This window comes from Phyllobates terribilis, unplaced genomic scaffold (assembly GCF_046119375.1).
Source record: "Phyllobates terribilis strain yellow unplaced genomic scaffold, ASM4611937v1 Scaffold_3__8_contigs__length_932513732, whole genome shotgun sequence".
NCBI classification, from domain to species: Eukaryota; Metazoa; Chordata; class Amphibia; order Anura; family Dendrobatidae; genus Phyllobates; species Phyllobates terribilis.
Window position 1 is genome coordinate 670,342,468 of NW_027362763.1, and position 16,037 is coordinate 670,358,504.

The 16,037-nt window shown below is 45.7% G+C and overlaps 1 protein-coding gene across 2 annotated transcripts in view; it reads right to left on the reverse strand.

The window, feature by feature from the left end:
- The window catches only part of RBKS (ribokinase), a 63,287-nt gene that overhangs the window by 45,115 nt on the left and 2,135 nt on the right, over positions 1–16,037 (reverse strand). For both annotated transcript variants that reach the window (XM_073671765.1, XM_073671766.1), the window contains exon 2: positions 11,414–11,489. In XM_073671765.1, the coding sequence (XP_073527866.1) occupies positions 11,414–11,472 (59 nt within the window). In that variant the 5' untranslated portion in view covers positions 11,473–11,489. The remainder of the gene's footprint in view (positions 1–11,413; positions 11,490–16,037) is intronic.

Here is a 16,037-nt window from a genome sequence, read left to right on the forward strand (position 1 = left end):
CACAGTGTCGAATGCTGCAGAGAGATCCAGGAGAATCAGCAGGGACCATTAGATTTGGCTGTTAGTAGATCATTAAGAGACTTTAGTGAGGACCGTTTCAGTAGAGCGTAAAGAGCAAAAACCAGACTGTAGAGGGTCGAGAAGAGAGTTATCTGAGAGATAGTGGATTAGACGGGAGTGGACCAGGCGTTCCAGGAGTTTAGAGATGAAGGAGAGATTAGACACCGGTCTGTAGTTAGCAGCGCAGTTCTGGTCCAGGGATGGCTTTTAGTAACGGGTGTATGCTGAAGTGTTTAAATGAGGAGGGAACGATACTCGATGAGAGAGAGAGAGAGAGAGAGAGAGAGAGAGAGAGAGAGAGAGAGAGAGAGAGAGAGAGAGAGAGAGAGGAGAGAGAGAGAGAGAGAGAGAGAGAGAGAGAGAGAGAGAGAGAGAGAGAGAGAGAGAGAGAGAGAGAGAGAGAGATTACATATTTTAGTTAGGTGAGTGGTGACAGCTGGGGAGTGGGACTGAAGGAGATGTGAGGGAATAGGGTCACTGGTGCAGGCAGTAGGGTGAGAAGATACAAGGAGCCGGTTACTTCTGCTGTGATTGGTTCAAAAATAGAAAGTGAGTAAGATGCAATGCGGGAGGGAGGGAGGAGGATGTAGGATAATAGGGGATTGGGAGAAAATTTCCTGTCGGAATGGATCGTCAGCGCTGAGGTTGGTGGTCGGGGCCTGAACTCTTGGGCTGAGGAGGGAATGAAAAGTGTCAGACATTTAGGATTATTGGATAGTGATGAGGGTGTTGAAGTAGTTTTGTTTGGAGAGGTGAAGGCAGAGTTGTAGGTTTTAAAGCATAAATTTATAATGGAGGAAATCTTCGGCCAGATTAGATTTTCTCCACAGACGTTCAGCGCACCTGGAGCACCGCTGGAGAAAGCGTGTTGCAGAGTGTGCCAGGGTTGTTGCCGTCTGTGCCGAGTTGTTCTCTGTGCAGGAGATGTACCTTCATCCAGGGCGCTCTGCAATGGGTCATTATAATGTTTCAGTGCAGAGTCAGGACAAGAGAGGGAGGAGATTGGGGCCAATGATGACTGCAGATTCTTCATAGGTTTCTTGGTGTTAATAGTGTGTACATTTCAATAAGTGTAGAAAGTGGGGGGTGTCCTGAGTGGGGCGTCAGTTACTGACAGAGAATGAAAGAAGGTTGTGATCCGAGAGCGGAAGATGGGAGCTAATAACATCATGCACCGAGCAGAGCCGGGAGAAGACCAGGTCCAGCGTATTCCTGCCTTCATGTGTAGGAGAGTTAGTAGCTCAGAGGCCGAAGGAGGTTAGAGAAAAAAAAGGCGAGTGGCAGATGGGAGAGGGGATCACCAATAGGACTACTAAACACTAGTGGGTTACTGATCCACCGAACTAGAGAACTGGGCATTTGTCTCGGCCACCAGACTAGTGCAGGGGTGAATGGACGATACGGGAAAAAGCAGAATTCTGCTATAAAACACTGAAGCGCGAAAACTCCGGTAATTGTGGAATTTTCAAGACCTGATTCCACCTCCAGTCCCGAGAGCAAACACTCCGTCCTATAAAGATGTCAGTGCCCCCTCCTGCTGCAGCATTAACCTCGCCGGGGCCATCATAAAGATTGGGATTGGGGAGAGATTAGTGGGATGATTGCCTTCACGTGGAGTAAAGCCCCTTGTGCCGTGACTCACTGCACCAGTGGAGAGACGCTGCTCCCGTGAGCGGAGGGACGGCCGGGCGGCACATTGTGACCCCGCACTGAACTGCGCTCATCATGTCTTTATTATATCTTCCGACTTTACGCGAATTCCTTGTACCTGTTCCCAATAAAGGGCTTAGAATTTCTCGTCTGCGCTTCAAGGGGCTTCACCTGCTCTGAGCTTTTACACTAAAAGAATTCTGGGATTGATAGACCCTATAGAGGGTGGTAGGGACATCATATGCAGAAGACAAAAGAAGAAAGCCCCTCCACGTGTATGAGAACGATCGATCAGTCCCAGCATTTCGTAGTGTGAAGCCTGAGCGTGCAGTGGACGGCACCGTTTCCAGACAGAGCTCCAAGCAGCTCTCGCTCTCTCTCCCCCAGCAGGAAGTCTCAGCACACTTGTCACCCGAGTCTTCATGTGACGTTTACAGGATGATTCCTTTCCATTTTCAGATTCTCCACCATTGATTGGTCCTTGCCGGCCCCACAAATATTCATCACATAAAAATCCAGCATCTGAATTCCTACCCGAGACCCCTGTGCAAGCCCAGGTTGCATCCTTGTCCCTTTCGATTTTATCTCCTTGACTTCCAAGAGCTACAACTTTTTAAAGAGTCGATAAGAGTTGTATCAGGGTACATTATTTTAATCAAAATATACAAAAAAAAAAAAAAAAAAAAAAACACAACAAGGCACAATTTGATAATCTTTCATTTCTTTATAAAATGTTAATTTTCATTAGTATACATTAAAAAACACTTGAAAACGTATTTGTCATAATCACCACAGTGAAAAGTATCCCAACTGCACTGCGGGCTTCCAGCTTCAACGTTGTGGATAGGACAAAGGTGTGGACGATCCAGGCTCATTGAAGAGCGATCATTCTGGGGGCAGCAGCTGAACAGAGGCGCTGTCAGACGATGAGCAGGGAGCGCACCCGGGAGAAGACGCCTTCACATATGAGAGACCTGGAGCAGTTTGTAACAAGAGTCGTCCAAAATTTCAGTTGAGAGGTGTAAGAAGCTGATGGTTATAGGAAGCGACTGATTGCAGTCATTTATTCCAAAGGGTGTGCAACCAAATATTAAAGTTGAGGGTGCCAACAATTTTGGTTCTCGAGTCCTCAGACAGTTCTCTTCTCCTCTTTCTGTTCTCCATGCTTAGTGTGGCACACACAGACACACAATGCAAAGATTGAGTCAACTTCTCCATTTTTTTTTTTATCTGGTTTCAGGTGTGACTTTCATATTGCCCACACCTGTTACTTGCCACAGGCAAGTTTGAACGAGAATCACATTCTTGAAACAAAGTTGTTTCCCCATATTTTGGAAAGGTGCCAACAATTTTGTCCAGGGTTTTATGTGAAATTTTGTCCAATTTGCCTTTTTTCCTCTGTTTTTTTTGTGTTGTTCCAATACACACAAAAGGAAATAAACATGTATATAAGAAAACATGTGTAAGTGCAATAATTTTCTGGAACAATTTGAAGGGTGTCAACACTTTCGGCCATGACTGTAGATCTACTGTGCTTTAAGAAAGGAGCGTTATTTGTGATATCTTGGCCCCCAATCAAGACCCCTTTCTCTCTATGAGCTGGTATCTAGCCCCCGGGCACCGTCCACTGCTCTCCTGATGGATGTGATCTCGTTATATGGAGCCGCTGCTACCACTCTCCCTGCTGCTCGCTCTCATCTGACGGCTGACCTCACTGTTCCCGATCCTGCCCTGCAGTATTTATTTATTAATATCAAGCTGATGACATCATAGTCTGTCGCCATGGCGACCGCTGTCATAAACAGCGGCTCAGAGTGACCTCATGCCTGCCAGGCTCTTATATAAACTAATGCACATGGTGAATGGGAAAAACACCGGCTCTGGGCTTTACTTCATCCTGAAGGCAACGGAGAATTTAAAGTGACAGATGGCGACCGCACCGTCCCTCTGCTGCACTGGTGCAGGAAGGGGTTAATCAGGGTTATACTTATATTTATTATGAGCGTTTCCTTGGTCATGTGTTTGGCATCATTGTCTTGCTGAAATATCCACCCTCGTTTCATCTTCATCATCCTGGTAGATGGCAGCAGATTTTTATCAAGAATGTCTCTGTACCATTTGTCCTTTCATCCTTCCTTCCTTTGACAATTATTCTAATTTTTTTCACTCCTCTGTCTGAAATCTTGCACCTGATCGTGGCCAGTTTATAGTGAAATGATGTTCTTTCCACTTCCGGATTATTCCCCCAACAGCACTCATTGGAGCCTTCCATAATTAAGAAATTATTCTGTAACCAATGCCATCAGTATGTTTTGCAACAATAAGGTTGTGATGGTCTTGAGACAGCTCACTGGTTTCCCGCCCCCCCCCCCCCACATCATGAGAGGTTTCTTGTGTGGAACCTTGGTAATCAAGACTCATTTTTACAGGCCATCTGGTGAACCAGATGATATTATTTGTCACTAAGTGGCAGGATTGCTTTCTAATTACTTGTCACGCTGGGTATGAGGAGAACCCAGTGTATAATAACAGGAAGAGAGAAGGAAGTACTGCAAATGGGGAAAGGGGAGTGGAGACCCCTAAACAGCTCAAATTACAAACCCTGACTTATGGACACTATATAAGTTCTGCACCTATCGCAGAGCTGGAAACCTGGCCCTATCTGACCCTAAAGCTAGGCCCTAGGTAGGGAAAGTGAGGGGTGAGCACTGGTTAGCCCCACTGAAAACAAAAGTACAAACAAGGGAATACACTTAGATTAAAGATGAAACCGGGGAAAACAAGGCAACACTGCACGAAGGAAGTCCAAGAAAATTCTAGCAGACTACTAGAATTCCAGGCCTCAATAGATAAGAACAGTCTATCACCAGCAACTCTCTGAAGAAACTGAGAGTATTTAAGGATACAGCAAGGGTGTGGTAATTAGCAGCAGAAGGTAAGGATCCCCGCTGGGTCCTAAAGGTATAATCCCCAAGCAAGGTGCGGATCAATGCTGGGCCCTAGAGAGAGAGGGATGATGAAAGAATCAGGAAGAGGTTTGCAAGGCCAAACGCAGCGACCTTCTACAGCCGGACCCCGTATTACTGTCTGTCAACCCTGACACACCCGTGACATTACTGATAGATCTCAGCAGGTGTCAGGACTTTCTACAGCTTTTTGCACCTCTCTTTCTTCATGTGTTCAATACTTTTCCCCCTGTGTCATTTCTCATTATTACACATAATCTATGGACATCTACAGTGATTTGTTTGCCTGCGTGGATTGGACTGGTTGTTAAGGATATCTGGTGAGAATTTCATGTCAATAGCACCTTTAGAAATAGATTTACAGTACTTAGAAGATTGGTGACGTGTTCAATATTTATTTCACCCACTGTATATTATAGGGGGCACACACTTTTATACCCTTTTTCACCCCTATTCACAGACACTTTTTATTCCCCACCACCTGATCTATCCAGAAACACCCCCAAAACATCCCAGGAACGCACACTTTCCATACGTCTCGCTCACTCAGCAGCCCGTTTAGTATCCCAGACAGCTGCAGGATGTGCACGACCTTCCTATATTGCCTGTATATTCAGTGCCGCAGCAAGAACGTGCTTTATGGCAGCTACATTAACCGCTTCTCGGCCAGACTATTTTCTGTATTGGACCCTAATGGAGAAGGTTCTTGATTGCTGGCAGAACGAGGGGTCCTTCTATGCTTAGACTGTTAAGTTGCACAGAACCAGCTCCTTTTGGGCCAAAGTGGGGCTATCAAAGATTATCTTGACCTCCTCGGTCCTTACTTTCTGTAAGGTCTTGGGTAGCAATGGAATTGGGGGAAAAGCATAAGCTAGATGGAAAACGCCACGGGTGAGCGAATGCATCTATCCCCAGGCATACGTCGTCTGGATCTAGGGAGAAGTATTTTTCTGCCTTGGTGTTCTGGCATCTTGCAAAGAGGTCCACCTCCGGACGACCCCATTGTCTGGTCAGCATGTGGAAAATGTCCGAGTCCAGCTCCCATTCCCCCGGATGGATATTCCTTCTGCTCAGAAAATCGGCCTGGATGTTGTCGGAGCCTTTTATGTGCAGATCTGATAAGGAACGAAGATGTCCTTCTGCCCAGAAGAATATTCTTACTGAGATACTTTTTAGAGTCTCGTACCTTGTACTCCCTTGATGGGACAGGTGAGCTACCATAGTCATGTTGTCTGAATGGACTTTTACGTGTTTGCCCGCAATGACTGGAGACGATATTTTGAGTGCCTCCTCCACTGTCTTTAATTCGCGGAAGTTGGGGGATCTCCTGCTGGTCTGTTCTGTCCAGACACCTAAGAAGGGGTTTTGGGCAACGATGGCTCCCCATCCCGTCTTGCTGGCATATACCGTGACTGTTATCAAAGGGAACTGAGACCATGGAACCCCTGTTCTTAGGTTTCTTGGGCTGAGCCACCATGACAGAGATGTCTTCACATAATGAGGGATCATGATCTTCCTGTTTAGGGAGACTCTGGATCTGTTCCACTGTGCGAGAATATGGGTTTACAATACCCTGGTGTGAGCCTGAGCCCAGGCTACGGATTGAATGCAGGCTGTCATGGAGCCGAGGGCTGACATGGCAAATCTTAGAGACACCCTATTCAGGGTCTTCAGATTCGATATCTTGGATCTCAAAAGTATCTGCCTGTCCTTTGGTAAGAAGGAGGTTTGTTTGGCGGAGTCTAGTAGAACACCCAGGAACGTTTTTGCCGTGGCAGGGACCAGGTCTGACTTTTGATGATTTATCAACCACCCTAGGGTGGTCAGGATTTGGATCGTCCTTTGCAGATATTCCTGGAGTGATGCCACGGAGGGACCTACTAATAAGAAGTCGTCGAGGTAGGGACTGATGCAGATTTTCTCCTTTCTGATAGAAGCCACTACCTCTGACATAATTTTGGTAAATATTCTTGGTGCTGAAGATATTCCGAACGACAATACGTTGAATTGAAAAAGTAACGTCTCATCCTCTTGAACCACCGCAAACCTTAGAAATTTCCGGTATGTTGGATGTATAGGGACGTGATAGTATGCGTCCTGTAAGTCAATGGTTGCCATCACATATCCTTGTCCTATCAAGGGAACTGCTGATCTGATGGACTCCATTTTGAATCTTCGGTAGATGATGTATTGGTCTAAGGGTTTCAGATTTATTATTATTCTGTAGGTGCCGTTTGGTTTTCTTATCATAAACAGGCGTGAATAGTGGCCTGTGTGTCTCTTTCTGTTTTTTTGGGACCGGTGAAATAGCCCCCAAGGATAGTAGGTCTCTTAGGCCGGACATCAGGGCGGTTTATAATCTCGGGGAGGTTAGACGAGTTATTCTCACTTTTCTTGGAGGATATGAGGAGAATTCGATCTTCAACCCTTCTTGAATTACCTTCAAGACCCATCGACTGGAGCAAATCTTTTGCCATTGGGGGAAGGTATTTTGTGATTCGTCCCCCCACTGCTCTGGCGTCACCGCTTCTGTTGTTGCTGTCCTTTTGGGAAAAAAAATATTCCTATCTTTCCCTCCTTTGGGGTAGCTCCATCGACCGGACTTCCCTTTCCCCTTGTACTGGGGATTCTGCTCCCGAGGGGGGCGAAAGGGGGTCTTATTGTAGTGTCTGGGTTCTGGCAAGGACTTCTTTTTTTTATCAGCCGCCTTCTCCAGGAGGTCGTCAAGGGCCTGGCCAAACATATATTCTCCCCTGAAGGGAATGGAACAGAGTTTTATTTTGGAGGCCACATCACCGTTCCACGACTTCAGCCATAGTGCTCGCCTTGTGGAGTTCGATAGGACTGCGGCCCTGGCGGTTACCCTCATGGATTCTGCTGAAGCATCCGCCAGAAAGTCAGTGGCCTTCTGCAGTAAAGGTAGGGAAGCTTGTATCTCTTCTCTGGATGTGCCCATAGCCAGATGCTCTTCAAGTTGGATGAGCCATCTCGACATGGATCCTGCAACACAAGTGGAGACTACATTAGTGTTCAGAAGGACTGCTGATGTTTCCCAGGATTTTCTGAGAAGGCTGTCCATCTTGCGGTCCAGAGGATCCTTCAGTTGTGACGAATCCTCGAATGGCAATATTGTCTTTTTAGCGACTCTTGCCACCTGAATATCGACCTTAGGTATCTCGGTCCAACATTTTGAGGTTTCTTCATCTACCGGAAACCTGTCTTTCAATTCAGCTGGTGTATTCAGTCGTCTTTCAGGATTTTCCCATTCATCCAGGATTAAGTCCTGAATGTTTTTATGTATCGGGAACACCATCTTTTTCTTTGAACGGAGATCACCGAACATCTCTTACTGGACTGATCTAGTGGGCTTCTCTTCTTCCACCTCCATCGTTCTTCTTACAGCTGTGAGGAGGTCTTCAATAAATTCCGTTGAGAAATAATATTTCTTATTTTCCAGACCTTACTTTGCTGGGCTGAGTTCACCTTTCTCTATGAGGTCTTCTGGAAGGGATATTTCGTCCTGGGAGTCCAAGTCTCTTCTTTCTTTCTTCCTTCCAAGGAAATCTTCCTCCTCTTAGTCTTTGAGGCGAATCAGAAGTGGATTGAGAAAAGGAGGCCAATGAAGATTGAACTTCCTGACCGACTGTCCCCTTGATTTAATCTATGAGGGACGGCTGCTCTTCCCTAAATTTTCTCCGTACATTTCTAGCATAAATATTTTTTGTTTGAAGTTTTTTTGCACATATAGCACACTTCCGGCTAGACTTGTCCCCCTAAAAAAGAGGGAAAAGGGTAATTAATGTATCAATTCTAACCAGCACCTAGGAAAGGACCCCCAGTGCCAGACTTACTGGGACTGGAATCACGCTGGGCTCCGCAGACATGGAGAAGATAGATTTCTGACCATCCAGTGTATAAAAATACAAATTGGATTAGGTCCTACCTTCGATGTCTTCTGTCCAGGGCTCTTATATAGGCGACTGGACACAGTGCTCTCCCTCTTTCCCTGGGGAGGGGGGTGGGAAGGCTCCCCCCCCCCTCCCTTGGTCCAATTGGTGAAGTAGGAACACTTGCGATCACCTGCAGGTTTTTTTTATTTTTTTTTATATGCCACCTCCACAGGGGCCCATTGTCCTAAGCGGACCGGAAGTAACCCAGGGGACCCTGTTTTGGCGTCCCACGTCACTTTCCGGCCGTTTTCAGGTAACTGCGTTCCAGGGTGGAACGCAGACCGGAAGTGACGTCACCCAGCGGTCCGCGTCACTTCTGGGATCCGGCGCGCGTCTCTCCCGCTATGGAGAGCGCCGGAGGCCGCCTGAGAGGGGGAAGGGAGCTGGGCTGGAGAGCTCGAGGAGGCCTCAAGCCCGACACCCACCGGACCTTACCCGCAGGCACGGACTCGGTGGGGATGGGGGTCCCGAGTCCCGGAGGAGACGGGAGCAGCATAAGGGGTAGGAGGAGAACACCGCTCAGTCCCAGCCGCCCGGCTCAAAAAGTATGCTGGGTCTCTGCCGCCGGAACAGGGCACCCTGGATGACCTCTTCATCCCAATAGGGACAGGAAAAAACACTGGAGGGAGGGGCTATTTGACCGCTTTGTGTTTCCTGTCATTATTAGGGTGGGGTGACGTCTTCCTTTGGTGGTGTTGTGGAGGGTTATTGGAGAAAAACGGAAAATGGCCCAGGGGTGAAGGGGCTAAAGTAGCGTAAACTGACCTGCGGTGCATGTTAGAAATCCACAAACTTGTCACTTTCTCTTGGGGGTACGCTGAATATTAGGTGAGGATTTTTCCCATAGAATGAATGGCATTAGATGTGGAAAATCCGCAGGTAAAAATCGCCTGTAATCCGCACGTGACTATCAGTCAAGCCAAATATCAAGAAGTATGAAAAACCAAAAGCAGCTTTAAACATGAGATACCAAAAATGGGAAAAATGAGATAAAAACAAACAAAAAAAAATGAAAGAAACCGAATTTACCTAACAGGCGCAGAGAATCTATATTAGTCATATAAAATGGTGAACAGGTATAAGGTAAGGGAATAAAAAAGGACCAAGGATGCCAAATAGAAGGTGGCGCTAGGGATACAGGAATGTGGTATCAATAATAGAAATTCATGAATCAACCATCAATACATGTAACTACCCAGCTCAACATATAATCGCATTTCTTATGCTAATTTATCAGTAGTGTCCAGCCAAAAACATATTGTGTCCCGCCATAAAAATAGTCATAGGGAAAAAGTAAAGTGCTACAATAATAAGCCTCCTATGTGTTTATTGATAATGGACAGTGAGACTGTATCAATAAGGTTAGACCCAATTCTAATATGGCAGACAAAACATGATGCATATGACGTGGAATCAAAATAGAGCAGAGTAAAGTAAAAGATGTAAACATGATACTGAACCTCTGTGTGTCACCGCTCATCCGACGCGCGTTTCGGATAAACACATAGGAGGCATATTATTGTAGCACTTTGCACTTTACTTTTTCCCTATGACTATTTTTACAAGTCTCCAAAAAATAAAATATATCTTTATAGTAAAAAAATGATTATGCAATTATTTGATTAGATATTCAGTCTAGGCCTGCTTGATCTGAAAGAGTTAAAAGGGGCAGTCCAGTCTGCGTGACCCCTGATTCCCCCGCAGGACAGTAGGTCGCACAAGCGTCCAGATGCTCTTCCTCAGCACCTAAACTGCTCCATATGCGACATGCAGAAGTAGCGCTGTTGCTTTAAAAGCATTCAGCAACTATTAGAAGTAACACAAGCACAGGGGACAGGAAGTGTTGTGCTTCAGAAGCATCCAGCAACTAGAAGGGTTAACACAGTCACAGGAGAAGGGGAGTGTTTTAGCAGAGCCTCAGGGGGATTGTGGGGAAGTTGTTTGCTGTCTGGCTGGAGCCAAAGAGAAAGGTGGTGTGTGTGTTCTGTATCTCACATAAGCGCCCCTGCAAGTGAAAAGGATTCAAGTCAGGAGTGAAGCTAAGCACAGGTCAAGTAGAGTTCCTGAACTAGCAGTGCAGAATATTGTCAGGCAGAAAGATAAGGACTGGAAGAAATGGTGTCACAGGGATTATCTCCCTCAGCAAACCCACCCCCTGCCTCCATCTCACTGTGCTGTAAAGAATGCTGTGTTCATTAATGTGCCTTTGCATTAGAACTGTGCTGACCTGTACTACTGGGAAGACTGTGAACTGCTGTGCTGCTAAGGAAACTGTACTGTTTGTCACTGGAGCCTGTTGCTCATAAGACTTAACTTGCACTGGCTGTGCGGCTTCTAATTGAATGCCACTGTTCTACCGTTTATGAGGACTTTTGTCAAGTGTGTCTGGTCAGCAAGTGAAACAACCTACGTGTCTGTGCCTGAGGGTCAATACCCCTGTGTGCCTGAGAGAAGCTGCAGCACATGGTCTATGGTCACACTGAGTAATGGTTCCCCCAGGATTCCAAAGAATTCATGTAACCTGTCTCGCCCCTATCTGAACCTAGTGGCGTGCGTGTAACACGTACTCCGCAGCATCTGGTTGGGAAGTTTAAGCCCTGGTCCAGAAATCACTTATTTTAGGTGGGGTTTATCCAGACCCTGCCTCTTTTTTTAAACTGGACATGTCCAGATTTGCAGGGATTTCTTCCGTAATTTGGGACATTCCTCGATGTTTGGGGCTGTGGACTGTGCAGCTCTCACCAAGTAGCGCAGACTGGAGCATGCATGTACAGTATGGACACTCACCTGACGAGGTCGGTCATGCAGGACCCCACCACGACCACCTGTGGACGATCTGGATCCATTGTAATGACGGCGGGAGCTGGTGGAAGAAAAAAGTGAATAATCAGCGAATGTCCGGACGGCCGGGGGCGAAGGTCACCAGCAGAACTTTCACCACCCGCAGCCTTGGACTGAAATCTGCTGAATGAGGGAATTTCCACGACGGACAAAAAAAACTGCTCCATGTGTACGATATGCTATACTACTGAAAAAAGAAGTTCGCTACTTCACTCATGTCACAAGTGAACTACACATCCCAGCAATCCTTCTAATTCATATTGTCAGTAACTTTATAATGGGGGCGATTCAGATCTGTAATTTATACTATACAGGTAGAGATCCAACCAAACATCCATAAGGATGGAAGAGCCTGACTGCCAGGAAGAGTTGTGAGAGGAACAAGAGAAATGGAGAAGCTCCATGAGAGAGTATAAGAGAAGTAATAGCCATAGGGGTCCAGGCTGTCAGTGAGGCCCAGACTAGTGAAGTGGGGCTGGGGAAACCTGACAATGGCCTCCCGTGACCCGGATAGGTCTACTACTAATATCCAGCGCCTCTGATGGCAGCATTTAGGCAGCCCCCCCACCTTCAAAGCATTTTTCTGGTCACGTCATGTACGCTGAGGGCAGTGGTCACCTCACCCCCACTGCCCCTATTTAATGGACCTTTCCGGGATCAGAACATTGAGGCTTTATCTATCAATATCCACCCTCCGATCCGCTGATTAGAGGGGCCTCAGCGACCATTGCAGATAGACATGGCAGCGGGCAGTGATCTACAGTGGTGGCCAAAAGTATTGGCACCCCTGCAATTCTCTCAGATAATACTCAGTTTCTTCCTGAAAATGATTGCAATCACAAATTCTTTGGTATTATTATCTTCATTTAATTTGTCTTCAATGAAAAAACACAAAAAGAATTGTCCTAAAGCCAAATTGGATATAATTCCACACCAAACCTAAAAAAGGGGGTGGACAAAAGTATTGGCACTGTTTGAAAAATCATGTGATGCTTCTGTAATTGGTGTAATTAACAGCACCTGTAACTTACCTGTGGCAGCTAACAGGTGTTGGCAATAACTAAATCACACTTGCAGCCAGTTAACATGGATTAAAGTTGACTCAACCTCTGTCCTGTGTCCTTGTGTGTACCACATTGAGCATGGAGAAAAGAAAGAAGACCAAAGAACTGTCTGAGGACTTGAGAACCCAAATTGTGAGGAAGAATGAGCAATCTCAAGGCTACAAGTCCATCTCCAAAGACCTGAATGTTCCTGTGTCTTCCGTGCGCAGTGTCATGAAGAAGTGTAAAGCCCATGGCACTGTGGCTAGCCTCCCTAGATGTGGACGGAAAAGAAAAACTGACGAGAGATTTCAACGCAAGATTGTGCGGATGGTGGATAAAGAACCTCGACTAACATCCAAACAAGTTCAAGCTGCCCTGCAGTCCGAGGGTACAACAGTGTCAACCCGTACTATCCGTCGGCGTCTGAATAAAAAGGGACTGTATGGTAGGATACCCAGGAAGACCCCACTTCTTACCCCGAGACATAAAAAAGCCAGGCTGGAGTTTGCCAAAACTTACCTGAGAAAGCCTAAAACGTTTTGGAAGAATGTTCTCTGGTCAGATGAGACAAAAGTAGATGGGAAAAAGCATCAACATAGAGTGTACAGGAAAAAAAAAAAGAGGCATTCAAAGAAAAGAACACGGTCCCTACAGTCAAACATGGCGGAGGCTCCCTGATGTTTTGGGGTTGCTTTGCTGCCTCTGGCACTGGACTGCTTGACCGTGTGCATGGCATTATGAAGTCTGAAGACTACCAACAAATTTTGCAGCATAATGTAGGGCCCAGTGTGAGAAAGCTGGATCTCCCTCACAGGTCATGGGTCTTCCAGCAGGACAGTGACCCAAAACACACTTCCAAAAGCACTATAAAATGGTTTGAGAGAAAGCACTGGAGACTTCTAAGGTGGCCAGCAATGAGCCAGACCTGAATCCCATAGAACACCTGTGGAGAGATCTCAAAATGGCAGTTTGGAGAAGGCACCCTTCATATATCAGGGACCTGGAGCAGTTTGCCAAAGAAGAATGGTCTACAATTCCAGCAGAGCATTGTAAGAAACTCATTGATGGTTACCGGAAGCGGTTGTTCGCAGTTATTTTGGCTAAAGGTTGTGCAACAAAGTATTAGGCTGAGGGTGCCAATACTTTTGTCTGGCCCATTTTTGGAGTTTTATGTGAAATGATCAATGATTTGATTTTTGCTTCATTCTCTTTTGTGTTTTTTCCTTGCAAGCAAATTAAATGAAGATAATAAGACCAAAGAATTTGTGATTGCAATCATTTTCAGGAAGAAACTGAGTATTATCTGACAGAATTGCAGGGGTGCCAATACTTTTGGCCACCACTGTACGTGATGGCAGATTCAATATTTTACCTTTATTTCCTGCACATGGAAAGGTCTTAGATCTATAGCTACGGCCAAGCTGCTGGGTGTTCGCTCTTGCCCACTATGGGCTTGTACAGTAGTAAAAGGAAACAGTCAGCAGATTCATGCTGTGCAAACCATGGGCAACAGAAATTGGGAGCCTGGCAGCATTATTACTGCCGTGTAGGTTTTACTCAATGTCGCGACATTTTAGATAAAGCAGCAGCATGCAGGACATTATACAGCAGTACTCAGTAGTGTAGCTGTAAGTCCAGCACAAGGTGAGAAAACACTATAAAAAGCAGCATGGTGGACAAAAAATAGTAGTACTGTGCAGCTGATCTGTGATTCCAGGACTGAAGAGAGCTAAAACAGTTTCTAGAAAGCAGAAGTAGGGAAGACATTATACAGAAGTACTGAGCAGTGTAGCTGTGAAACCAACTCTAAGGTAAGATAAAACAGATGCTATGTGATGAATTCCTCCACAGAATAGGAGGTGACACCTCAATGTGCTGGAGGTCAGTTTTGCTCATTATAAGATGGATTTCAGCATTTTGTTTTACAATGAATTAAGAGTTCAGGGGACAGAGGGGAAGAGAAAGGGGGTCATAGGTGGAGAAAGTAGCAGATTTATCAGGTAATATAAATCACAAAAGTTTCTTATATTCACTTGCCTTAATGATATACGGGCAAACTTAGACTTATGCGACAATTCAAAGTAATTTTTCTTTGAAATGCTACAGAGCTTCCGATAAGCCATCAATGTCTGATCAGCTGGGGTCCAACACCTGGCACCCCCAACAATCAGCGGTTATTGGTGTTGGTGGCCGCAACACTCACTTGCGGAGCTGATCCGTCTTCTGGTAGTGGGCGAGGCTGGGTACTGAACATCCCCCTCCTATTCAAAGCTATAGGAGGCGGATGTGCAGTACCCTGCGGCGGCAACTACCAGAACGCAGAGCAGCTCGGCAAGTGAGCACTTCCAGTTGGTGGCCGCTGATAACAGCTGATCAGAAGGTGCTGGGTGTCAGACCCCGGCCGATCAGACATTGAAGACCTGTTCTAAGGATAGGCCGTCAATGTAAAAGTAGTGGAGAGAAATAAGTGAAGGTTAGATTAAAGGGGTTGTCCACGAATTTAACATTGATTGTTTATCCTCAGGATAGGTCTTCAATGTTAGATCGTGGGGGTGCGACACTCGGCATCACCGCCGATCAGCTGTTCCCAATGGAACTGCTCAATTGCGAAGCGGCACAGCACAGCTCCGTTGACTGCATAGTGGCTGCGGCCGGTACTGCACATCCATCTGCTGTTCAAATCAATATAGTTAACGGCCACTATGCAACAGACGGAGCAGCGCAGCTCCATAATTGAGTAGCTGCAGCCGACATCGGGAACAGCTGATGGGCGGGGGTGCAGCATGTCGCACCCCCACTGATCAGACATTGATGACATATCCTATAGATAAGCTATTTATGTTAAAGTCTTGGACAACCCCTTTAAAATATATATATATATATATATATATATATATATATATATATATATATATATATATATATATATATATATATATATATATATATATATATATATATATATATATATATATACACACACAGTACAGACCAAAAGTTTGGACACACCTTCTCATTTAAAGATTTTTCTCTATTTTCATGACTATAAAAATTGTACATTCACACTGAAGGCATCAAAACTATGAATTACCACATGTGGAATTATATACTTAACAAAAAAGTGTGAAACAACTGAAAATATGTCTTATATTCTAGGTTCTTCAAAGTAGCCACCTTTTGCTTTGATGACTGCTTTGCACACTCTTGGCATTCTCTTGATGAGCTTCAAGAGGTAGTCACTGGAAATGGTCTTCCAACAATCTTGAAGGAGTTCCCAGAGATGCTTAGCACTTGTTGGCCCTTTTGCCTTCACTCTGCGGTCCAGCTCACCCCAAACCATCTCGATTGGGTTCAGGTCTGGTGACTGTGGAGGCCAGGTCATCTGGCATAGCACCCCATCACTCTCCTTCTTGGTCAAATAGCCCTTACACAGCCTGGAGGTGTGTTTGGGGACATTGTCCTGTTGAAAAATAAATGATGGTCCAACTAAACACAAACCGGATGGAATAGCATGCCGCTGCAAG